At 44.7% G+C, this 24,131-nt stretch overlaps 2 protein-coding genes across 2 annotated transcripts; both read left to right on the forward strand.

Moving 5' to 3' along the window:
- The first annotated feature begins 5,132 nt into the window (after positions 1 to 5,132).
- On the forward strand, positions 5,133 to 11,987 carry LOC148816439 (C-type lectin domain family 10 member A-like). Its single transcript, XM_088940185.1, has 7 exons — positions 5,133 to 5,352; positions 8,004 to 8,057; positions 9,223 to 9,312; positions 10,635 to 10,808; positions 10,910 to 11,058; positions 11,142 to 11,248; positions 11,404 to 11,987. The coding sequence occupies exons 1-7, from the start codon at positions 5,250 to 5,252 to the stop codon at positions 11,576 to 11,578; spliced, it is 852 nt and encodes a 283-aa protein (XP_088796311.1). The 5' UTR covers positions 5,133 to 5,249; the 3' UTR covers positions 11,579 to 11,987.
- A 3,740-nt stretch (positions 11,988 to 15,727) lies between these two features.
- On the forward strand, positions 15,728 to 20,679 carry LOC148816440 (C-type lectin domain family 6 member A-like). The gene is made up of 6 exons (XM_088940186.1): positions 15,728 to 15,949; positions 17,648 to 17,737; positions 18,611 to 18,790; positions 18,935 to 19,083; positions 19,166 to 19,272; positions 19,428 to 20,679. The coding sequence occupies exons 1-6, from the start codon at positions 15,847 to 15,849 to the stop codon at positions 19,600 to 19,602; spliced, it is 804 nt and encodes a 267-aa protein (XP_088796312.1). The 5' UTR covers positions 15,728 to 15,846; the 3' UTR covers positions 19,603 to 20,679.
- The last annotated feature ends 3,452 nt before the right edge of the window (positions 20,680 to 24,131 follow it).

A 24,131-nucleotide genomic window follows, 5' to 3' on the forward strand; every position in this document is an offset into this window, starting at 1 on the left:
ATTTTTATGTCTGATTCTACCGACATTCAAAAGTAGTCTGTGAGAAGTCCAGTCCACAGTGTTTGGGATTTGTCATGGTCAGGACGTGCAGAAGAAAGACATATTAACATCCAAAAGGGCCTGAAACACTCTCCATGGGGGGGGGGGGGGGTAACTAGCAGTGAAATGCTGCCCCACTTGTGAGAAACACCGCAGCCATTCAGCACCAGAAGTCCTACTCAAAGATAACATGGAAAAAAGATAACCTGGAGAAGAGAGACGGTGCATCATCACATAAAATAAGGAGGCACAGACAGAATGTGCATGGCAAGACTGGAATCTAGTCAGGACACTTCTAACAATCTAATGATCAAGTAGTCAAAACCTCAATTTGACATCTCCTCTAACGTACAAGACCTTCCACCACCAGTCACCATTGAGTCAGCATTGAGGAGCATTGATTTCCCAAACCTGGGTATCCCATCCCAGTGCTGGCGAGGCCCAGCCTTGCGTAGCTTCTGAGACCTGACAAGATCAGGCTACAGGACTGAAGGAGCTTGCAGACAAAGAGGAGGCAGGTAATGGACCATGTGCAATTCACACTGTCATCAGAGGTACACTGCAGCACAGAGACACAGCTACACACAGTCAGAGTACAGCAGAGAGACAGGGCTACTGAGAGTTACGCTACAGCAGGGGACTCAGCTACACAGTGTTACAGTATGGCAGAGAGACACAGCTACGCAGTGATACACTACAGCACATTGACACAGTTACAGTACAACACAGAGACAGAGTTACACAGTTACAGTACAGCACAGAGACACATTGACACAGAGTTACAGTACAACACAGAAACACATCTACACAGACTTACGCTACAGCAAAGAGACTCAGCTGTACAGTGTTACACTATAGTACAGAGACACAGCTACACGGTATTTCAGTACTGGACAGAGACACAGCTACACAGAATTACACTACAACACATCGATACAGAGACTCAGAGTTACAGTGCAGCACAGAGACAGGGCTGCAGAGGGTTTTGCTACAGCAAAGAGACCCAGCAATACATTGTTATAGTATAGCACAGAGACACAGCTACACAGTTATAATACACAGAGACACAGCTGCACAGTTCTTCAGTGGAGGACAGAGACATAGCTACACAGGTTAATAGACTACTTTGATAGTACAGACTGGGACGCATTCAGAGCTCCCGACACAGATTGAAATGAGTATACGGACGCGGTCACCAGCTATATTAAATACTGCACCGACATCTGTGTACCAGAAATGAAAATTAGGTCCTTTCCCAATCAGAAACCGTGGTTCAACAACGACATTCGCAATAAAATAAAAGATAGATCCACCGCGTTCAAATCGGGGGACAAAGAGCTGTACAGGAAATCACGGTCTGCATTAGAGGAAGCCATAAAACGCGCCAAACGGAGCTACAGAGTACGGCTTGAAACGCAGTGCGCTGACACCAGGAGGCTGTGGCAGGGATTACAGTCAATCACAGGCTACAAGGGCTGCAGCCAGGAGATTGACACGAACAACGCATCCCTGCCTGACGAGCTGAACCACTTCTATGCCCACTCTGATGCTCTGAACACGGGCAATGCTGAGAAGACCCCAAGTGTGCAGGGCGAGTTTGTTCTGAAACTCTCAGAGCAGGACGTGCAGAAGACTCTGCGCAGGGTGAAAATCCATAAGGCTGCAGGACATGTGCAGCCCAGCTGACCACAGTGTTTACGGACATCTTTAACTCCTCCCTGTCACAGTCCATGGTCCCCACCTGCTTTAAAAAAACCACTATTGTTCCACTCCCCAAAAAGGCAAAAGTGACATGCCTGAACGATTACCGCCCAGTAGCATTAACATCTGTGGTGATGAAATGCCTGGAGAAGCTGGTGTTGTCACACATCAACTCCTCCATCACAGAGTCCCTGGACCCCTTGCAGTTCGCCTACCAGAACAACAGATCAGTGGATGATGCTGTCTCCCTGGCTCTGCATACAGCCTTGGAACACCTGGACACTAAGAACTCGTATGTGAGAATGCTGTTTGTGGACTACAGTTCAGCATTCAATTCCATCATACCCAGTCAACTGGTGACAAAGCTCAGGGGATTAGGTCTGTGCAACTCTGTCTGCAACTGGCTGCTGGACTTTTTTTATCGAGAGACCACAGGTGGTGCGGATAGGCAATAAAACATCAACACCACTCACCCTGAGCACTGGAACCCCACAAGGCTGCTGTCTGAGTCCAAGGTTGTACTCCCTATTTACTCACGACTGCACAGCAAGACACAGCAACGACCGCATCATTAAGTTTGCAGATGACACCACTATAATAGGACTGATCAGTGATGATGACGAGTCCACTTACAGGGATGAAGTCGTACAGCTGCTTAGGTGGTGTCATAGCAATAACCTGGACTTGAACGTAAAGAAAACGAAAGAGCTAATAGTGGACTTTTGGAGATACAGGCCACACACTCACAGCCCACTCAGTATTGATGGAACTGAAGTGGAAACGGTCACCAGCTTTAGGTTTTTGGGAATTCACATCTCTAAAGATCTAACCTGGACTGTGAACACTGACTCTATCATGAAGAAGGCTCAGCAGCGCCTTTATTTCTTGAGGTGCCTCAAGCGATGGGGGGTGCCAATACATGTGTTGGTGAACTTCTACCGCTGCACCATCGAGAGCGTCCTCACCAACGGGATCACCGTGTGGTACGGCAGCACCTCTTCTCGAGAGAGAAAGGCACTGCAGAGAAGGTTCAATATGGCCCAGAAGATCATCGGCTGTGGTCTCACCGAGATTAAACAGCTCTATGAGGACCGCTGCCGTGGTCGAATTCTGGCCATCACAGAGGACAGTCACCACCCCGGGCATGAGCTCTTCACCCCACTGCCCTCAGGCAAGAGATACAAGAGCATACGGACACTGACCACTAGATTCTTCAATAGCTTCTATCCACAAGCAGGGCGACTGGCGAACACATTTAGCCATCCCTCTCGGACCACACCTACACCATCACCATCTACCTCTTTATGATTTCTTATCTATTGCACATCTCCAGTCATTGTTTACACGTCTGTATTGTTTACATTCAAACTGTCTACATGTTTACTTGCACATTGTCTACAGTTTGTTTGTACATTGTCTTGATGCACTGTCTGCACTTTGTCTTGTTTTTTACACTTGTTTTACAATCGAGAGACTTTCTTTCTGTAAGTAAGAATTCCATTGTACCAGTACCGGTTACATATGGCAATAAAGTTCAAGTTCAAGTTCAGTGTTAAGGTACAGCACAGAAACACAGCTACAGTGTTACAGTAGAGCACAGAGGCACAGCTACACAGTGTTAGTACAGCACAGAGACACAGCTACACAGAGCTACACACAGTCCAGAAGAGGTGCGTTCTCACTCATGAATTCTTTCAGCATATCTTTCCCACCTGTCACTCTCTCGCTTTCAACAGAGATACAATCTTGTCCTCTCTCACATTTCCACATGCTCTCCCCATGCCTGAGCTCACACAAATGACAGGCACCCGAGAACTCAGAACACCTGCCCGAGGTGTGGAAAACACAATGTTATCCTTTGTCATTTGAAAAGCGCCTCTTCTGTAATCGGACATTAGTAGTGAGTTCACACTGACTGTGCCCTGGTGCAGCCTGGAGGTCATAGGTCACCAGCCTCGTTCCCTGTCAGGGGGCGTGGCCTCCGAGCCCAGGTGCCAGGAGCTCCTGGGAGCCCCTGTGCTGAGGACTGGGAAACCCCACCTCACCTATTGTTCTTGGGGAAGCGGGTCAGAGGTGAAGTCAATCCTTGGTTTAGTGATCAGAGGAATCTGCTTTGTTTCTGTTTGCCTGTTGTAATTCCGTTTTCAAAGATGGGAGTGAAAAGAAGTGCATCTGCTGGATGGATTTTTCCTGTCTGTGTGGACTAGAGTGTTTTGATTTCACTTGGATTTAAGACATCGAGGACTGAAGAGTGTAAAAAGGTAAGGTTTCTTCTCAGCTGTAGGAACAGGACTTGTTTTTCACCTGGATTGTTTCGGTCCAGTTTGTTTTCTTCCTCGGCTTGTTAGACTGCAAAGGTGATCAAGGGAAAAGAAAATCCAGTGTGAAGAGACCTGGGATTTTCTGGAAGGGGTACATTCTCTTGTCTTGACTGTTACAAATGCAGAGCTGGCTGTTTGCTTTACTAGGGTGGTCCTGGCATCTTCAGACCAATGGGCAGCGCTGTGTTTGTAATCGGGGGGAGAATGGGGTTCATTGGGGGTGTCTGTTCTAATGGGATGTCTATCCAGATGTGAGTTTGAAACCAACAACAGGAGGTGCTGTTCATACAGATGGTGGCGGGAGTGTGGAACCAGCTGCCAGCCGTGTTGCTGAAGCCGATAACTCAGCTTCTGTCAGGGAACAGCTGGATGAGACAGACAGACATTAACTACTAATGAGCAAAAGGCATGAGCTGAACTGTGTATAACTTTGTGTGTAACATGTTCTGAGTTGGCCTCCTGAGTGCAATTATATTTTGACACAGAAATCTGAGGCATGATGGTCGATTCAATTGTCAGTGTGATGATTGTTTGGGAATTGGTGTCTGTCTACAAGATATCCAGTGAACAGGCTGTCTTTGGAACAGTACTGTAGCTCTGGTAAATGAAAATATTATTTGAAGTTTTCATTATTGTTTTAATATTTCATACTTTTTTCACTGCTTTGTGAGCTCCACTCTGAGGTGGTGACACTGAACGTCAATTCCTGCTTTTCTCAAAAAGACCAAATATTTCCTTAGGTCAGCAGTGTGTGTGATTCTGATGGATTTCAACCTTGAATTCTTACTTAGACAACATGATAGCAATGACGCTGATATATTCCTGCACTCAGCTCTCTAGTCACTAGATTGTCTAGTCCAGAGTATTTAGAGGTCTTCCTTCTAACCAGATTTTGTACACGGTGAGTCTCTGTCAGACGGATGGACAATCACACTAAGTCTCTGTCAGTGATACAGCTGGACACTCACACTGAGTCTCCACTAAGGCAGCATGGCAGAAAACAGAGCACAGGAAGCCATAAACCCCTCCCTCCCTCTTCACGTCTTCATCGTGCTCTGGCTCTGTCGCTCTGTCTCTGATACAGACAGAAGGAGGTTTCAACTGAACGGGACCGTGCTGAGAGAAACAGGGACACATCAGAGATGGTGATGAGACACAGCGATCAGGCGAAATAGAAAGAAAGAGACAATGGCGGAAATTGATGTGTATGCTAATATAAAATCTTCCAAAGCTGCAAGAAAGAATGGTCAAACTACGGGCCGCCTTCCAGCGCAGCCAGGACCTGCTCACAGTAAGTAGATCGTCACCATAGCCCCTGTCTGATTACAGCACAGTAGCACTGTCATACTGCCTGTGTGCTACATTATAACACTGAGATACCGTCTGCTGCACTGGAGTGCTGTGATGCTGTCTGTCTGCGACTTACGTACTACTATGTTGTCCTAAATGGGAAATTTGCTTTACGGGCAGGTAAAAGACATAACATAACACGCCATACATTTAACACAACATGAAGCAAGAGACATATTTACAGTACGATGCGAAAGAACAAAAAATCCGTCTAAAAATAAATTCAATTCAAATCAAATACATCTGTGGGAAGGAAAGATGGCTTAGTTCTATTGCCTTTGAATCTAGGGAGTCGGAATGATGAGAGCAGCTCAGATTCGCTCTGCAAGGGCTGGTCAGGACAGTCCTGGGATACAGTATACTGTCTGTTAGCCTTCTGCACTGTTTGTCTGATGTAAATGTCTGAAAGCTGTAGCTGTGGTGCACCAGTGATTGTGCCGGATACCTTCACAATCCTGCTCAGTTTCCTTTTTACTGCATGTATTAAGGTCACCCACCCAGGCTACCACAGTGAATGTCAGGGCAGAACCAAATGATAGTTGTATAGGAATAAAGTCATTTGTCATCGTCAGGAAGAGCCATTGCTGTGGGCTCTTCTTAAATGTGGTAGCCATGTTCTTCTGAAAGGTCAGCTTGTAATCAACAACATTGCTGTTGGAGACATTTTTTCCGCTTCCTCAGAAAAGACACGTGCAGGGGAGTAGAACACAAAGAGGTGCTTGGTGTAATTTTCTCAAGGTGATGACACTAGGACAGCGCTTTAATCTTTTTCTGTCGGCTATCACGCTTCCCTGTGCTGAGCAGATTGACCGTGTTCCAGGATCACCCTCATCTTCCTCTTCCCGATTTGCCAAAGATCACTTTTTATTAACGCAGCTGGTTACTTATAACACTTATAACACAGCACAGGATCACACAGCAGCCCCTGTCTCTGCTGGAGAGTTCCAGTCCACACCAGCTCTGCGTGTCCACCTTACAAAATACTGCAGCGTCAGCAGCAAACGTACAGTATGTACAATGTTTACAAAAACTCTCTCCACAGTGCCAAAATATTTGTCATTTGTATTTCAATGTCTTGCTCCTCGCTGACTGTTGGTTTTGCAGCCGCCAGTTGCCTTTTTATTATCGATGATCCTGTCTTTGGTTTTCGATACGTTAACTTAAAGGGAGGACTTGGTGCACCAGTCGACAAAATAATCCCCTGCAGCCCCATGATCTGCGCCTTGGAAGAGACTGACAGCGACAGAGTTGTCAGCAAACTTAATCACAGGGTCTGTCCTCAAAAGGGCTTCTACAGCCGTCTGTATACAGAACAGAGAGAATAGCGAACAACTCTCAGCCCTGAGAGGACATAGGGGAAGAGCAAAGCTATCCTGATTATAGACCACTCACCCTCACTCTCTGGGATCCATTGGTCAGAAAGTCTAAGATCCAACCTACGACAGTTAAGTCTGGAAGACATTGTCAGAGCCATCTCTCAACTAATACTTGTGATTGCATGGTGTTCAAGGCTGATGGCCGAAAGTGCCCTCCTTTTCAGAGCTGCTACAACAAACATAAAAGCAGATGAAGCAAACCTCAGAGGCTTTGATCTCTCTTTCTACACCTCTCAGATTCTGGGGAAGGCAAAAGGTCGTTTTCTAGTTTACCTGCCGCAGTATTTTGATTGTAAATATGTTTGTGGGTCACGATTTTTAATTTTCTGAGGATTGCTCCTCTGTTTTTATTTCTTGTATATCAAGTCTTCCTCTATCACGTTTGCTACCTGTTTCCTCCTACTTGCAGCCCTGTTGAATCAATGGGTGCAAACATAAGCTGGCTCAGAAAAACAGGTCGGTTTTATTTGTTTTCAAAGCTGAGAGGAGGCACTTCTTTACATAAAGGGTAGTGGGAATCTATCCAGTCAAAAACACCCTGGCTTCTTTAATGAAGAGCTCGATGAGATCCTTCAAGCAGTTAGATGCTAGGAAACAAAATTTAGTAGCTAAGGGGCTTGGGTTGACCTCCAATTTCTTGTACGGCAGGGGTCTCCAAAACTGGTCCTGTAGAGTTCCATTCAGCGGTCTATAACCCTGGTCCTGGTCCAGTCACTACAGGAATCTCTAACCCTGGTTAGTTTTGTAGGTCATCCGATTTTAATCTCGGGCAACATGTGTGAGTTATTGATGAATCAAACCAGTAAGGTGTTCAGATGGGAGACCTATAGTCCTTGAGGGCTGATGATGAATTCCAAATGGCTTCATGTAACACATCGCCTGTTTAATCGATTACAATGGGATTGTTCCATATCTTTAGAAACTAGTGTCTCAATGATTCCTTAGAAGTTGTTTATTTTGATAGTGACCTACAAGGAAAAAAAACAGAACAGCTGGATTGGTGCGGGTCCAGAGTGGGAGTTTCCTGCTATAGAGGGATGTAGTTTTATACGTTCTTATGTCACCAAATTGATGAGGGAGCCACTGCTGACCAGGACCCAGAGCAGTGAATTCCAACCTGGCTCCACCTGCTTGTGGATGGGGGAGCAACAGGCCTCTCCGGTCCTACAGGAGACTACAGCGTACAGTCCTCACCTCTCCATAATTCCCTACACAGATTCGGAATCTGGCACCATCTGCAGGGGGCAGAGGAAGAGAAAACACGGCAAAGGTAGGACCGGATCCATCCCATGTTGGTTTCCAACAGCGCAAACACAATCCCAGCACTAGAGAAGGAGGAGGAACAGATGAATTGATAAAGAGCTCTCAGGTCTAAGAAGGGGGGACAGGTAATGGGGGACACCCTAAAAAAACCTGAGCAGGAAAGAACCCCAGATCTCTGCAATGTGGAGATGCACTCCACCCCTACCACTCCTCTTCCATAGGGCCACTGGTTTCATCGGAGTGATGTTTTCATCAGTTTCTGACCAGTTTATGAAAGTGCACAAACTAAGATAGAAATGCTGAGTGCAAGTTAGTGAACCAGGTGGGCTTTTCTTATTCTACTTGCTGTTAAGTTCTCTCCCTGCGCACATGTTGCTTGACTTCTGTGTTTTGTGAGCAGTTTTTAGATGTGCACTTTCCGATTCACTCTTAATGATCAGAACTCTGATGAACCGATGCATACTGCAACGTTAGGGTTCTGTAACAGACTTCAACATGCTGTTTAAGAACACGGATCCAGGTTCCTGTTCATTGTTCTCTTAACTGAGTTGAGTTAGCAATGGTAGAAGACGTATATACTGTAGATGTGTTAAGCATAAGATTTATTTTGGTAGCACCTTGTAAGAAACTGTGCTCTACATTGTTACAATGCTCATACTACACTGAACTACTGCAGGTACTGTCTGCTGCACTATAACACTGTGATACTGCCTGTCTGCTGCACTCTAACACTGATACTGCCTGTCTGCTGCACTGGAGCACAGTGATACTGCCTGTCTGCTGCACTGGAACAGTGTGATAAAGCCTGTCTGCTGCACTGGAGCACTGTGATACTGCCTGTCTGCTGCACTGGAACACTGTGATACTGCCTGTCTGCTGCACTGGAACACTGTGATACTGTCTGTCTGTTGCACTGGAACACTGTGATACTGTCTGCTGCACTGGAACACTGTGATACTGTCTGTCTGCTGCACTGGAACACTGTGATACTGCCTGTCTGCTGCACTGGAACAGTGTGATAATGCCTGTCTGCTGCACTGGAACACTGTGATACTGTCTGCAGGTGTGTACTGAAGCTGATGTATCCTTGCTCCTCTCTCTGTTTGTCGTTTGTTTGTGTCCTACAGTATCAGTTCCTATGGACGTGTTAATCTGTCTTTCTGTCTCCACAGGCCGGACCAGCAGCAGGAGATGTGCCTGCTTGGCTCTGGGAGTCACAGTGTGCATCTCGGCGGTCTTGGTCAGCGCGATGGCAGTGCTGTGTAAGTGCAGCAGCTGTTACAGATAGATAGATACTTTATTAATCCCCTGAGGGAAACTGCTGAGGGAAATATGCCGTCTGATGTGCGTTTTAGATGAACTGGGCTCCGTCATGCAGCGATCCTGTCCTTTGCCATATGCTGTACCCGCAGGCGTGCCTGTCCACGTCTCGGATCATCCAGGCACTGACGTGACCTGTCCCCTTTGCAGGCTACGCATGCTGACGCAGGTCCCTGCTTGAAGTTCGTTCAAGCTGCCAACGTGCGCCGCGCCACGGCGGCACCTGCGCGATTTTCCGCCCCGCGCCGGGCTGCGCTTCCGGGGGGGCCTCAGGGGCTGGCGGAGGCAGTTGGTCACTCTCCGCGCTCGCAGCCCCGTTGCCATGGCGCCCGCTCCGCGGGGGGGGCTCTGTGGTTTGCCGATCGCACGCGTGGCGACGAGCAGGAAGTGAGAAGAAGAGACGGCGCGTTGCGCGTTATTACGCAACAAGGCGCACGAGGGGGAGAGCGAAGGTCGCAGGAGATATTTCGTGCCGATAAGACGCGTGTTGCAATGTCATTTCTATATCGGACAGCGTGGAATTGAGAATATTGGAACATTTGCGTTTCAGACCGTTTTATTTTGTGTATCGAGCAGGAAGCTTTGTACACATAGATGGGTTTAAAAAAACAACAACTCAAACAATAAGGAGCCTTAAGAGAGAATACCTCCAGGACACTGCTGCCCTGTCAGACTCGCTGAAATTCCCAAGTCTCCCAGTCAACGGGGGACACTGAACTGACCGAGAGCACACTGGACTCCTGCTGTCCAGTCAGGCCATGAGAATCCCTGCAATTCCAAGACAACACTGTCCAAATAGACTTGATTTCATTTTTATGTGATATGTTGTATAAAAAGGTGTTGTACCAATGACAAAATCCCTTACAATTTGGCTAGCCTCACATGAGTTGCTGCCAGTGAAGTGCATTTAAGCTCTAAATAACTCTTCAGAGTGCTTTATACAGTAGTATGTAAGGCAGAGACATATAATCATGTAGCTCAAGTTGGGAGCTGCGTCAGCATGCGTAGGCAGCAAAGGAACAAGTAAAGCTCGAAGAAGCCTCCACAGCTGTTTCTTTTCATCTCTTTTTCAGCATGGATTCAACCTTTACTTATTCCTTTGCAACATATGCTCATGTCACGTGAACATGAGCGACTGGACCTGAATGATATTGCCAGTGGTTGTATTACAGTCAGTGTTCTGTATTCTGCCCCATGTGATCACGGGTATAGATAGGTCCACAATTGTGCACTATATCTGAGCTCCCTGTTTTGCAATTTACAGTGTGGAGGAAGAGCACAGAGAGAGACTGCGGGCTGGAGGAGCTGCACCTGGAGATGTACAGGAATGAGACTGAGAGATACAGTCGTGAAGCACAGACATACAGGCTAGAAACTGAGAAGTACAGAAAAAAGCTGGAGTCTGTCTTCTGTGTTGACCCCTTTAATAATGAGAGAAGTGAGTGATTATTATAGACTGGCAAAGAGGAGAGTTCTGAGGGATCCCTGAGGCTCAGTCAGTATTAATTCAGGTGATTTCCTGTGTGTCTGTCTGTACAGAGCAGCAGTGCTGTCCACAGGGATGGAAGGGGGGAGACAGTGGAAGATGTTACTACGTCTCTACTGACCGGAGATCCTGGGAGACTGCGAATCAGTTCTGTTCATCAGTGGGAGCTCAGCTGCTGGTGATCAATGATGAGAGAGAAATGGTGAGGAATAGAGCATCACAAAAACAGACAGGGTGTGATATTTTGTGTCCATGTTGGATTGACTGTGATGTGTTTCTCTACAGATGAGTCTGAGGAATCTAATACAAAGCTATGACAGCTGGATTGGCCTGAGCAGGACAGAGGATGGTGTGTGGAGCTGGGTGGATGGCAGATCTCTGGACAGAGCAATGTAAGTGCAGCGATGATGGGAGTCTTGTACGAAGAGCTCCCCCACACACAGAGGGACAATCACTTGTTCTTGCCCTCTGTAAGGGGAGATTGATTATAATCTTGTGCACCGGGATGACCAGACTGTCTCAGTGACTCTGCTCTCCTCTCTCACAGGGGCTCAGTGAGTCAGGAAGGTGTTGAGTATGATCGTGGGAAATGTGCCAAAGGAATCCGGACTTCGAACAGGATCTCTTTTTCTGCAGCTCTGTGCACGAAACCTTATCCCTGGATCTGTGAGGGGGAGTCTGGGAAAGTGTGGCTGCCTCCGCAGTCTGCGATCAGGACATGAGGGAGAAGTATGTGAGGGAGTGTGTGAAATTGTGTGAAGGAGAAAGACAAACAATCTCCTCTGTCTTTTATTTCACTCTGCCCTCACTGTGTCATCACGCTCTGTACACCAGGGTACATGTCTGGGCAGAGAGTTGAGTGAGGAATCATCGAGCCTCCTGGCATTTTGTACCATTTTGCCCATCTGTCTTGACTTTCAGTGCTTTGAACCAGTCCACACTGTCAGTTGTGTTTTTGATTGGTTTTATTCCCCCTGCTCTTACACTATCCAAGGAAGAGCTTGATTGATGTTTTTCATTTTTGTTGGCACTTCCAAAATGCGGCCAACACTTCTCACAGCCTTTGTTTTCCCTCTCTCTTCCTTGGTAGTCTTGTCTGTGTTCATCATGTGATAAACCTGAGTTTATTTCTATGTGAAGTGTCTGTATGCATTCTGTTTTTCCCCAGAGAAGAAAAAGAAGCACATATCGATTTTACAGTCTTCTGGAGATGAGTAAACAACAGTCTTCATAATCTAAAACAGACTCATCGGGTCTTTCCCTGCCAGTGACCAATAGCTGCCCTGTTTAGATGAGCAAAAAAAATATCATCATCCAAGAGACTCACCTACCTGAGTTCAGACACTCACCATATACACGCAAGTTAGGGACAGGAGAAAACGCCTTTGAAAATTAATGCAGGGATTTGATTGTATATCTGCTGTGAGATAGAGGCTGGAGCAGTGCAGGACTGGAGCACCGAGTGTGTATCTGCTGTGTGAGAGAGGCTGGAACAGTGCAGGACTGGAGCACCGAGTGTGTATCTGCTGTGTGAGAGGCTGGAGCAGTGCAGGACTGGAGCACCGAGTGTGTATCTGCTGTGTGAGAGAGGCTGGAACAGTGCAGGACTGGAGCACCGAGTGTGTATCTGCTGTGTGAGAGGCTGGAACAGTGCAGGACTGGAGCACCGAGTGTGTATCTGCTGTGTGAGAGGCTGGAGCAGTGCAGGACTGGAGCACCGAGTGTGTATCTGCTGTGTGAGAGGCTGGAGCAGTGCAGGACTGGAGCACCGAGTGTGTATCTGCTGTGTGAGAGAGGCTGGAGCAGTGCAGGACTGGAGCACCGAGTGTGTATCTGCTGTGTGTGAGAGGCTGGAGCAGTGCAGGACTGTCTTCCATTCCAGATCATTTCCGAGACCTAGCTCTTTCAGTTTCCTTCGGTCTCTCAGAAGGATTCGCGGTGTTCACTGTGTGACTATGCACACAGCACTTACACAGAGCACGTCACCCTTGAGGGTAGAAGACAACATTCAGCCATGGGGCGAAACTCTTCATAGATTACATTGCAATGGATAACTCCTGGGTCAAGATCTGTTACTGCTGGGCATTTCCGATTCAGCCAGCTGTGTTCTAGTAAACAAGCAGTCAGACACGTCCCAGAGACATTTCCTATTCTGCAAGCGTTCTCATGACAAAGCGGCGCTCAGACTGCAGAGCGCAGAACCGTTCTCACCTCTCAGTGGTCAGCCTTACCGGCAGCCCTGCTCGGAGTGGGCGGCTGTTCCGTCACCTGACCTATTCAGAGCTCTGCGGTGAAGAAGCTCTTCCAGCCGGCTGGCTCACCTCCCCAGCAGCACCAACGACAGCGCTTGCTTTCTGCTGTGACTCCTCCCCCCCAGCGTCTCTCCTGTCCCGCCCTGGTCCAGGCGTCATGGTCCGTCCCTTACAGGACACGTTTCTACCATGGGGACAGACTGAAAGTCCTACAATCGCGGACGCCACCTATCTATGTTCAGCGGGTTTTCAGAAGCTAGCTGATTCAAGATCACCGAACGACAGCAGTTCATGGAAAATGTGTCAGGTGTGTTTGTGAGTGAGATGAAAATATTCTAATTTTATCTTTTATACAACAACGCAAACCAAACTGCCATGATATATCTCTTAACATCTCATGTGCAAATATTCAGGCCATTAACTTAGAGCAGTTAAACTGTGGGATGGATCCTGCTTCCTTGTTAGATAGAATGACTGTTTATTTTCAGTTCATATTTACAATAACATTTATAGCTGCAGGAATGCAGACGCTGTACCGACCTACGGTGGTGAAGTGAAAGTTGAGTTTTCGGATGAAGCTTTTGAGCTATGTCCCTGTTCTCATCCGTGGTCTCGAGCTCTGGGTGGGATTGTGGATATGAGCTTTGGAAATGGGTTTTCTCTATAGGGCTGCTGGGCTTCCTCTTCATTGAGCTGAGGGGTTCATTCATCTGCTAAGTATGGAGGTGTACCGGGAACGGCCCACTGGGAAGATCCGGGATATTTTGGTGGGATTATATCTACAGAATATATGATGCCTGTGAATCCCCCAGGAGGAGCTGGAGATTCTTCCTGGAGAAAGGGAAGTCTGGTCTACTCTGTTAACCACCCTGACCCTCACTAGGAGTAAGAGGTCTTGCCACCTCTTACTCCTAGTGTTGTAAGATCTTCTTGTGGCCTGTTTGCAATGAATGCTAGATATTGTCACGGAAATCTTAATGGTAACAGTTACATATATACACACTGCAAACACAACTGGGTCCTTCATGCGGTTTATATGCTCATATATACTCTACATCATTAGAATTCTTTTTACAGTACATGAGACCTTGCAGAGAATGCACCGAGAGGTTCGTTTAACTGGCCAGCGTGCAAACTCTTTAAAAGTTCAGACTTGCAAGAGCAGCACTGCAAAGCCAAGTGCCGTCAGCAGAGTTTGCTTGGAAGGCAGACGTGAAAACAGCTACAGCGATCCAATTACTCGATGTGCTGCTCCAGGCATTTGCACAGATCCCAGCAGTGAAACGTGCTGGGCTACGTTTGTTTGACGAATCCCAGCAGGCCATCTTTCCCAGCGGTGAGGTTCGGATGCAGCCATTCCAAACATGAGGTAAAACCAAGTATTGCGCGAAATTATCTGCAGATCAGCGCGGAATACCACAGCACGTGATTGGCTGGCCAAAATGACCGACAGGTGGCACTTGTGGTGCATTGGTTGTTAGTGCAACAATTGCTTCATTTGATCTTTTTACTGTTTATGTTTAAATCTGCTTAATATTGAATATTAATATGGAACTTTACAACTAAAGGGAAATTGTGGTAGCTGAGCATAAAAATAAGAGGAGCATAATGTCTCCAGTATGTCTGGCTGGTAGTGGTAGTTCAAATAAAAAATACACAACAGTATTCCGCTTTCTTCATTAACATTTTAAGCATCAAAGTCTTTCATTCGGTTACTTATTGTGGTTATTTTGGAAAGGTTTTTACGTGCTCCTTCTGACTATATTAAGTTTTTCATACTTTATGAAAAGTGCTCCATCTTTCCCAGCGGTGAGGTACGTAGGTCTTTCTCCTCCTACATGAGCAGTGTAGAGGTCACGACCACAATCACCATCACACACGCATTGTTTGACGTAGGAAACTCACTCTGGCAAGAGAGCTAAAAATACCGAACTTCAGATATCCAGGAAACAGATTTGTGGTTTGATATGTATCACACTGAGAGACTTGCTCACTGCTGTACCCCACTGCCATTTCACCCTTTATTATGTTTTTATAAAATAACAGAGCTACATTTTCACCTCAGAGTACAAGTGTTGTTGTAGGAGATGACTTGAATGAATCATTTAGAGACTTAAATCAGCCTTCATATGGTATGACCATATCGTCCTACTGAGAAATAAATCTCTAACATCCCAAGCGTAAAGATAAGAATAGCAGTCATACGCCTGTACATTTTTCAGAATTAACAGTTTGTCTTAAAGATGCTGGAGTTCGAAGAACAGGTGACAGGAGGTGAGACTGTTGGACTCAAAGACTATTCCCATAGCGATGACTGTGGTGAGTAATACACTGTCAGATCAAGGGCAATTTGTCTACAAGTGGTTCAACTGGAGAGAACTAGTGACAGGTGACCTATTACACACTATATAGTACACTAGCAGTGTGAGACAGCTGGACACTCACACTGAGTCTCTGGCAGTGAGACAGCTGGACACTCACACTGAGTCTCTGGCAGTGAGACAGCTGGACACTCACACTGAGTCATAGTGAAATTGAACTATTAGAATACAGGAAGCCCCTCCTCTCTGTCTCTTCCTCATTCTGTGTCTCTTCCTCTAACTCAGGTTGCGCTGCAGTGAGATTAAAAGAGACTAAGGAAGAGATGGACAGAAATGGAATGAGCCTGAGAGTCAGAGAGGTTCCCTGATAGAGAGATGGTCTTGATTTCTAAATGGAGAGAAATAATTAGATAGACAATGGCAGATGATGTAACATATGCTGACATCAAATTTTCCAGAGTTTCCAGAAATGAGGACCCAGGTATCACCTTATCTCCGATTCAGCCAGGACTTCCTTATGGTGAGTTTAATCTAAATGGGCACTGTTACAGTTTAATACTGCAGATATTGCCTGTACACACTGTAACACTGTGACACTGTCTGTCTGCTACACTGCAAAACTGTGATACTTTCTGTCCGCTGCACTGTAAAACTGGGATACTGTCTGTCTGATTCTGTTGTCTGTAACCTGTCTAAGGGCACATTGTGGAATAGACAGAAAAAAATGACTGAGGACAGTCATACACAGTTACAAGGCCACTGCAGTACACTTGAATTGTGATGCTATATTAGCAACGAAGTTTCCTCCAAGCAATGGCATAGCTTATGTGAGATAGAGTGGAGAAATTTAATTTCAGCGATCACTGATCGTACAAGCAAGGCTGAGTCTTTGAAATACCCTGAAACCAACTGCTCTTTTAACTATGAGAAGGAAATTCTTACCTAATCGTAACATCAATGACACACATGAGCAGCAAACTGAATAATAATAATCAGTCATTAACTGTACATCTGTGCAAAGATCATTCAAAATCATCTTCATAGGTAGAATAACTTCCATCTTGATCTTGGCCAGTCAATGCTTGCAATTAGACAGTTATATTATTATTATTGGTTATTAGTATTATCAATATATCATCATCTCTCATATACAGTACAGTTATATTCTTATCATATTTGTAATGTTGTATAACAGTACGAAATATTATACTATGATACAATTCATAATCTGCTTCTGGTTATTGCTTCGGCTTCGTTTGTTGGTTTGTTTTGCTTTGTGTGTGTTTATTTTCGTATAGCTTCGGCTTTGTTGTTTTGTTGGTTTTTTTGTTAGTTTCTTTGTACTTTCATTTGTTTGTGTGTTCATCCTTGTTTTGCCATTACCTTGCCCCAGTGTTACATGTTCAACTTCTGTGTTCTTTTGTACCCTAATCCTGTTGATTACTCTTGTTTTCCCTTATTTGTATTCCTGGTTCACTTGTGTTTCTGTGTGAACTTCTGTATATAAGGTTAGTTTAGGTTGTTGGGTACACTTACACACTTAGTTGATTTTGTATTAGTACACTGGTTTAGTACGGGTGAGTGCCGTTTGTCTTGTATGGTTTTGGGTAGTCAGTGCAGGTTAGCTAGGGTGTTGAAGACGCCGAAGACCGTTTGTTTCAGGTTTTCTTTTGTAGTCAGATTAGCTTTCCCTCACTGTCCTAGCCAGCTCCATTTTGTTTGTTATTTTCTTTCCTTTGGCACCACTCTAGTTCCTTACCCTTGTTATCACGCCTCCTAGTCCCTCACCAAAACCCCCCTGCTTCCAAAAGAATTATCCTAAATGTTACACCCCTTTACCCCTAGACACTTGGGGTCGTAACAGCTTTTTATGGCATATAATTTTTATCAATGCGTTATTCAAAAGTATTTCTCGTGTTTGGTTTTATTTAACATCCGACTCGGTGTGCTTTTTTTCATGCCTGCTATGTGTTGCAATCAATGAACGTCAGTGAGGTTGGTCGGGCTTACAGGAACTCTCTTGTTAAGAGAGATCTTCTCAGTTGTTATCTGCTGAGTGGGCGGCTGCTCATTCTCTCCTGCTGCTTCAGCAAACTGGAGTCCTGATGGATTTCCCATAAACCGCGCTGCGTTTCCCATAATCCTTGTCTTTCTCAGCCCAGAGTAGGTGCGTTGCTTCTGAGTTCACTTAAAGCTGCCTCTCTCCTTGTTTCTCCAGCCCAGTCCAGGTGCAGAAGCTGTGTCCTGATCACCCTGGGAGTAAAAGTGTGTATCTTATTGGGCACAGTCATCGCCCTGGGGACCGTCTGTGAGTGATAGTCCTTTATATCTACACAAAACATTTACAATTATCCTAGATCTGATGATAGTCTGTTCTGTCTCTTATGACTCTGGATTGTCATTAGCATGCCTTTCTAATTCATGTCTGTCTGTGTGTCGTAGAGCACTCGACAGGCTCAGCAATAAGGAATCCTCAGATCTTTGCGGTTTAATGATCTTGGCATCGTGCTGTGAGGTCCAGTCACTTTAGGCGGCAGACATATCCTGTTTTCTTTGTTGCTGTAGAAAGGAACATTCTGTGGTGTCTTCACCACAGTGGAGAGACCTTTGCAGAGATGTGTTTTCAGAGTTGTGGTTTCCTGGAAGGGCTCACCAGAGTGTCATAATTTGGCCATTCTTGGTACTTTAACCTGTGTTGTTATGGGCTGTTTCCTGCTGGCCATCTACGTACAGGGGTTGTGTATCACAAACACACATGAAGTAGTGTGAGAGTGACACTAATACTTGCACTGGTACTACTCTCCTTTCTGTAAAGAATCTTTAGAAATATGTGTAGAATTTGAATGAACCAGAAAATTGATATTAATAAAGGGCTCAGGGTACTTGTGTACTGTATAGTGATTGATAGAAAACAATATGATCAGCCTACTTAATAGGCATTCCCATGAGTCATGCAAACTACAAGGACAGAACCCATTGTCTAGTGCACTAAGAGAATAAACACCAGCCTAATTTGTGAAGGTAATATCTATAATGAAAATTTAATTAATGTACAATAATAATTTTCAAATAAATAGCAACATTTTACATTGGAGTTTATTTTGGGCTTTTGCAGTATAATTAGACACTCAGTGAGTAATTGAATTGAGTTGACCAACTGACCTGTGGGTGTGACCTGCAGTGTGGAAGACCAGCACCGACTGGGAGAGCAAACTGGAGGAGCAGGAGGGGGAACTGGCGCGATACAGGAATGAAACTGGAAGATACAGGAATGAGTCCAAGAGACATGAGAGTGAAACAGAGAGATGCAGGAAAAAGCTGGAGACAATCTTCTGTGTGGATCCCTTAACTCAGGAAAGACGTAAGTGGGTGATTATAATGGACGAGATGTGGAGTCTTGATGTCCTGATGCTCAGTTATTATTAAGTCAAGGGGATTTCCTGATGAATCCCTGATGCTCAGTCAGTATTAATCCAGGTGATTTCCTGTGTGTCTGTCTGTACAGAGCAGCAGTGCTGTCCACAGGGATGGAAGGGGGGAGACAGTGGAAGATGTTACTACGTCTCTACTGACCGGAGATCCTGGGAGACTGCGAATCAGTTCTGTTCATCAGTGGGAGCTAAGCTGCTGGTGATCAATGATGAGAGAGAAATGGTGAGGAACAGAGCATCACAAAAACAGACACAGTGTGATATTTTGTGTCCATGTTGAACTGACATGAGCTGTTTCTCTACAGATGAGTCTGAGGAATCTAATACAAAGCTATGACAGCTGGATTGGCCTGAGCAGGACGGAGGATGGTGTGTGGAGCTGGGTGGATGGCAGACCTCTGGACAGAGCAATGTAAGTGCAGCGATGATGGGAGTCTTGTACGAAGAGCTCCCCCAAACACAGAGGGACAATCACTTGTTCTTGCCCTCTGTAAGGGGAGATTGATTATAATCTTGTGCACCGGGATGACCAGACTGTCTCAGTGACTCTGCTCTCCTCTCTCACAGGGGCTCAGTGAGTCAGGACGGTGTTGAGTATGATCGTGGGAAATGTGCCAAAGGAATCCGGACTTCGAACAGGATCTCTTTTTCTGCAGCTCTGTGCACGAAACCTTATCCCTGGATCTGTGAGGGGGAGTCTGAGGAAGTGTGGCTGCCTCCACAGTCTGCGATCAGGACATGAGGGAGACTGAAGAAGTACATGAGAGACTGTGTGCCCGAGTTAGTGAAAGTGTTTGAATGGGAAACATCTCCTGAGACTCCCATTTCTCGGTTTGGTGCTGAACCTCACTATCCATCTCCTGTTCCCACTCTCTACTGGGCAAAAGAACTAAGAGTTCAGTCAGAACCTTCACCAGAAGAAGGTACCACATCTATGAACATTTCTGTGCCTCTTCCTAAATCTTAATAAGCTGATCAGCCTGGTTTTCGAGTAAAAGCACCAGCAATCATCTAAGAAGACCTGAAACATTTTTTTTACTAAATGTTTTTTACTGTGTTTTTACAAAACACAGATGCATGGGTTATGACTATATACAGTACTATGTGTGTGATTACCAAGCATTCCAAAGAGCCCCGAAATAAAACATTGCAATCAGTGAAAGGGGGGTCACTGCTGACCGGTGGATACGCCAATATTAAGACCACTTAACAAGTCATCTTCATCTGTTTTGAACTGAGTGGTGATCAGAATGGTTAGTGGCGACTCATTACTCCAGAAATATCTCACAGGGTAGATGGAGTTGGAAAAATCAGTAACCATGGCTGGATGCCATCTTTATCTCAGCTGATTGCAGCACAATTACTTGTAAAAGTCCCTGTTGACATAGATTTCTCCTCTCCAGGCTTGGTGTGTTTCGGTTCATTACCAACCACAAGTGCTTCAAGATAAATACAAAGGAATAGACACAGAAATAAAAAGCCATTGATGACAGTATTGGTTGACATGGTGATGTAGGGTGATGTAAATTATTTAAATAATAAGCTTGTGCTCTCAGTGACTGAGCCAGTGCATTTAAACTCTGAATTCACACAGCAGTGCAGCGATAACCACAGACATGCATTTCAATATAAAATCTTCCTTAAAGAACCTGTTTCGCCTTTCTACATTCATTGGAGTCATAATGCCTAACTCTTTTGAAAATTGAAATTCGCAAATAACCCTGTGGTTTATGATAACCCCTCATTTAAATGTATGTAACGCTTCCAAAAGCATAGACTTCATGTTTGCTTTGAATAAAAGACTAAAATAAAGAAAAAAGTATATAAATGTCATTTCAAGAAGCGCAGTGCTCTCTATACATGTGGTCATAAGGGGGGGGAGGAGGTGACTGATCATGTGATCTCAGAAGTGTTTCCTGAAGACGATGAAGACGTTCCTCAATGAGATGAGTTATAAGCTGGCACAAGTCTTCAAGGCAGGTGAAACGGCCAAGATTTCAGGTCATGATGGAAGTCTGTCAGCTCAAGATTACTCTCAGGACACACAGGGAAGGATGCACCCTGACTGGTCAGACACCAGCCATAGCCTGGTTCTCCATCCCAGTAATGAAGAAGCCCAGTCCTACAAAGCTGCCAAGTTCTGGCAAGTTCCGATTTGAGTATGTCAACACTGCCACCACATGGCACGCTGCCATAGCTGCTAAAGAAGAGACTGAGGAAGGGAGAAGGCAAGGATTTGTGAGTTTCTGCATTCTTTCAGTTATTGCCACTCTGCCCTGATTGAATCTCAATGTGATTGTGTGATCTGTATACAGATAAAATCCATGTTTTTATTTTGTTATTTTATTTTGTTTCTAATACACCATCTTGATGCATCTTTGCTATTGGATAAGAATGGTAAGGTTCTGGGTATTGTAATTCTCTGACACTCTTGGTGATGTCTCACTCCCTGAAATATCTCTGTGAGTTTCTTTCAGAATTGAATGAATTCATTTTGACTAGTTCTACTGTAGGGACTCTTCTTGAAGGGACGTCATTGGTAAAATATATTTATGTAATCTTACAGTTTTGGATTTGCTAAAGAAGCGATAAATAAAAAATAAAAAATTCAAATACAACATTTTGTAAATTATCATGCACAATAGTTAATACTTTTCTTGATACCTAGTCCATGTTATCTGAAATCTGAATTTATGCAAATACAATGATTCTATTAAATTTTGTAAATAGAGACAGTTCAGGAAACAAAGTACAAGACCAAAGTGATGAAAAGGATGGAAATTCTTAAATTCTTCTCTTAACTTTAATAATCTCCATCTTGAATTGTTCTTCCAACCCTAAACTTCTTGTCTGTTGTCTCTCAGTTAATACACAGGTCGGATGCTTTTTTGCTGATGCTACAGAGTGATAAAGACTGGTCAAGATAAAGAATTGTCTCATCATCTCAGTCAGTTTCTTTCAGGATTGGGCTGTAGTTTTCCTGCAGGAAACCTTCTTAAAGAAATACGGATTTGGTGAATTGTTTTCTACATTTTATTACCTTCCCTGATATGTAAGGCAAGTTATTTGAACTGCAGATTGCTTAAAGAGAAAAGTTCAAGCAATAAAATGAAAGTCCAAAAAGTATTTATTATAGGTCTATCAAGACTCTTGATGAAAACAGTGTAAATTATTAGCTTCATCTCTTAACTTTAATGATCTGCATCCAGAAGAATTATTTGTCCAAAGTTTAAGGTTCACATCTTGGATTTTGTGCCAGCATGATGTCTCTATGACCTTTCAATGGCTTGCAGACTCCTGAATTTCTTGTCTGTTGTCTCTCACTTCCCTTGACAGATCCTATGCAGAAATCCAAGGATCCTGGCTGCTTGAATACCTGCTCTCCCGCATGTGTCCCAACTCCTGCTCGCTGGTCCACAGCACAAGCTCTTCCCAGGAGCCCCTGTGTGTGAGCGATAGTCCACACAGAGCTGTTCAGGAAACTCGCTCTCTCTGCCTCGGTTTCCTGGTAGAGTCTCCGGGTTCTGCAGTCTCCTCCACCGTCCTGAGATCACTGCTGGGATCTCTAACTGAGCCACATCTGCTGCCTTGTGGAATCTGGGATTTCAGGATGGGCTTCCCACAGACGGTTTTGGCTATGCTCACATTTCTGTTGAAACATTAGTTTTAGTGTGTTTAATTTTGTGTATGGTATGCTATCTCACTGTCTTTCTCCCCGTAAGTCTAGTTTGACTGTTAGTGTTCCTCTGTCTCACCATCACTTAGAGGGTTAGATTCAGAGAGAGAGTAAGGAAGAAGGAAAGGAAGAGAAGGGGTTTCTGAGTTCCTGTTTGCTGTCCTGTCATTTAGTGTCACTCTGACCTGACAAAGAGTCAGTGTGACCCAGTGTCCAGACGTCTCACTGGACCCTGCTAATACAGTCAGATCTATGGACATTTATACCGGGCTACAGAGAAACACTCAGGAGGAGAATGAATCTCTGAAGAGCAGACCAGAGGAAGAGCCAAGAGGAGAGCCGGCCAGTGAGTACAATGCTGATACAGGGACACTCTAATACAATGGTATACTGTCACTCAGCTACAACTGTGTACTGACAAAGACACTGGCATTCTCTCTCTGTCCAGCCATATTGTCAGAAACTTGCAGCGACCAGGCCCGGCTCTGCAGGATTTTAAAGTTCTGAAAGATCGGGCTCAACAGTGGTCACATTGCCACCCTGTGACATATCAGAACAACCTGTCTGACAGAGGAAATGAAAAGGAGGAGGTTTGTGAATTTCCGTTTTATAGTCTCCTTTTGGTTAGCGTCACTGATTGAGACTCCCTGTGCATGTCCGGATGTACAAAGATCAGTTTGTTTATTTTATCTCAGGTTGGATATTTTGTACTGGTAATATCACATGATACAAAGGTGCAAAAAGGTTATGGTACTGTAGTCGTCTGACCCTCTTGGTGAAGTCTGACTCCCTGAAATATATCTAGATAATGGCAGTTCTGGTCTCTGTTGCTACACTATGTTGTTTGTCATGTTGCTCATCTCAACTTCTCTATTTCCAGTGGTGATTTGGTTTCAGTCTCACAAATGGTTTTAGTCAGGAACACTATCAACCAAATGAACTGTTTGGGCAAAATATTCATCATCCAGTTAATCAAGACAGCTTATTCCCTTATGATCTCTGTCAGTTTCTTTCAGGATTGCATGAACCCAGTTGAGCTGTAGTTACAGTATTCTGCAGAGACCAAGGAATGTGGCGTCCTCATTTTTTATTTTAATTTATTACAATTTGTTTTGTATTCTTTATATTAACAAGTTAGATGCATCCACACTTCAATTTCACAAGGCCCACATTTTAAAACTTTTCTTGATACATAGACAGGTTACCTAATATCTGTATTCCCGAAAATACAGAAATTGTAGTGCAAACAAATTAGACATATGGTTTAGTGAATAGAGCACAAAAAAAACAAGATCATAAATTGAGGATTGAGCAGGTCTTATAATGAAAACAGGGTAAGTTCTTAATTTAATCTCTTATCCTTAATGATCTTCATCTTAAATACTTGTTTCAAAGTTTTAGGTTGACATCTTGGATTTTGGTCCAAGATGACATCTCATTGATGTCACTCACTGGCCTGCAGGCTCCTGAATTTCTTGCCCACTGTCTCTCAGTTTCCCTGACAGATCAGGAATTTGCCTCTTCTGTAACACCTATCAGGTGGTGATTTAATCATGCTAATTGCTCATAATGAGCATGGACTGTGTTTCTGACAA

The sequence above is a fragment of the Atractosteus spatula genome, chromosome 22, assembly GCF_055471065.1.
Source record: "Atractosteus spatula isolate fAtrSpa1 chromosome 22, fAtrSpa1.hap1, whole genome shotgun sequence".
Classification (NCBI taxonomy): domain Eukaryota; kingdom Metazoa; phylum Chordata; class Actinopteri; order Semionotiformes; family Lepisosteidae; genus Atractosteus; species Atractosteus spatula.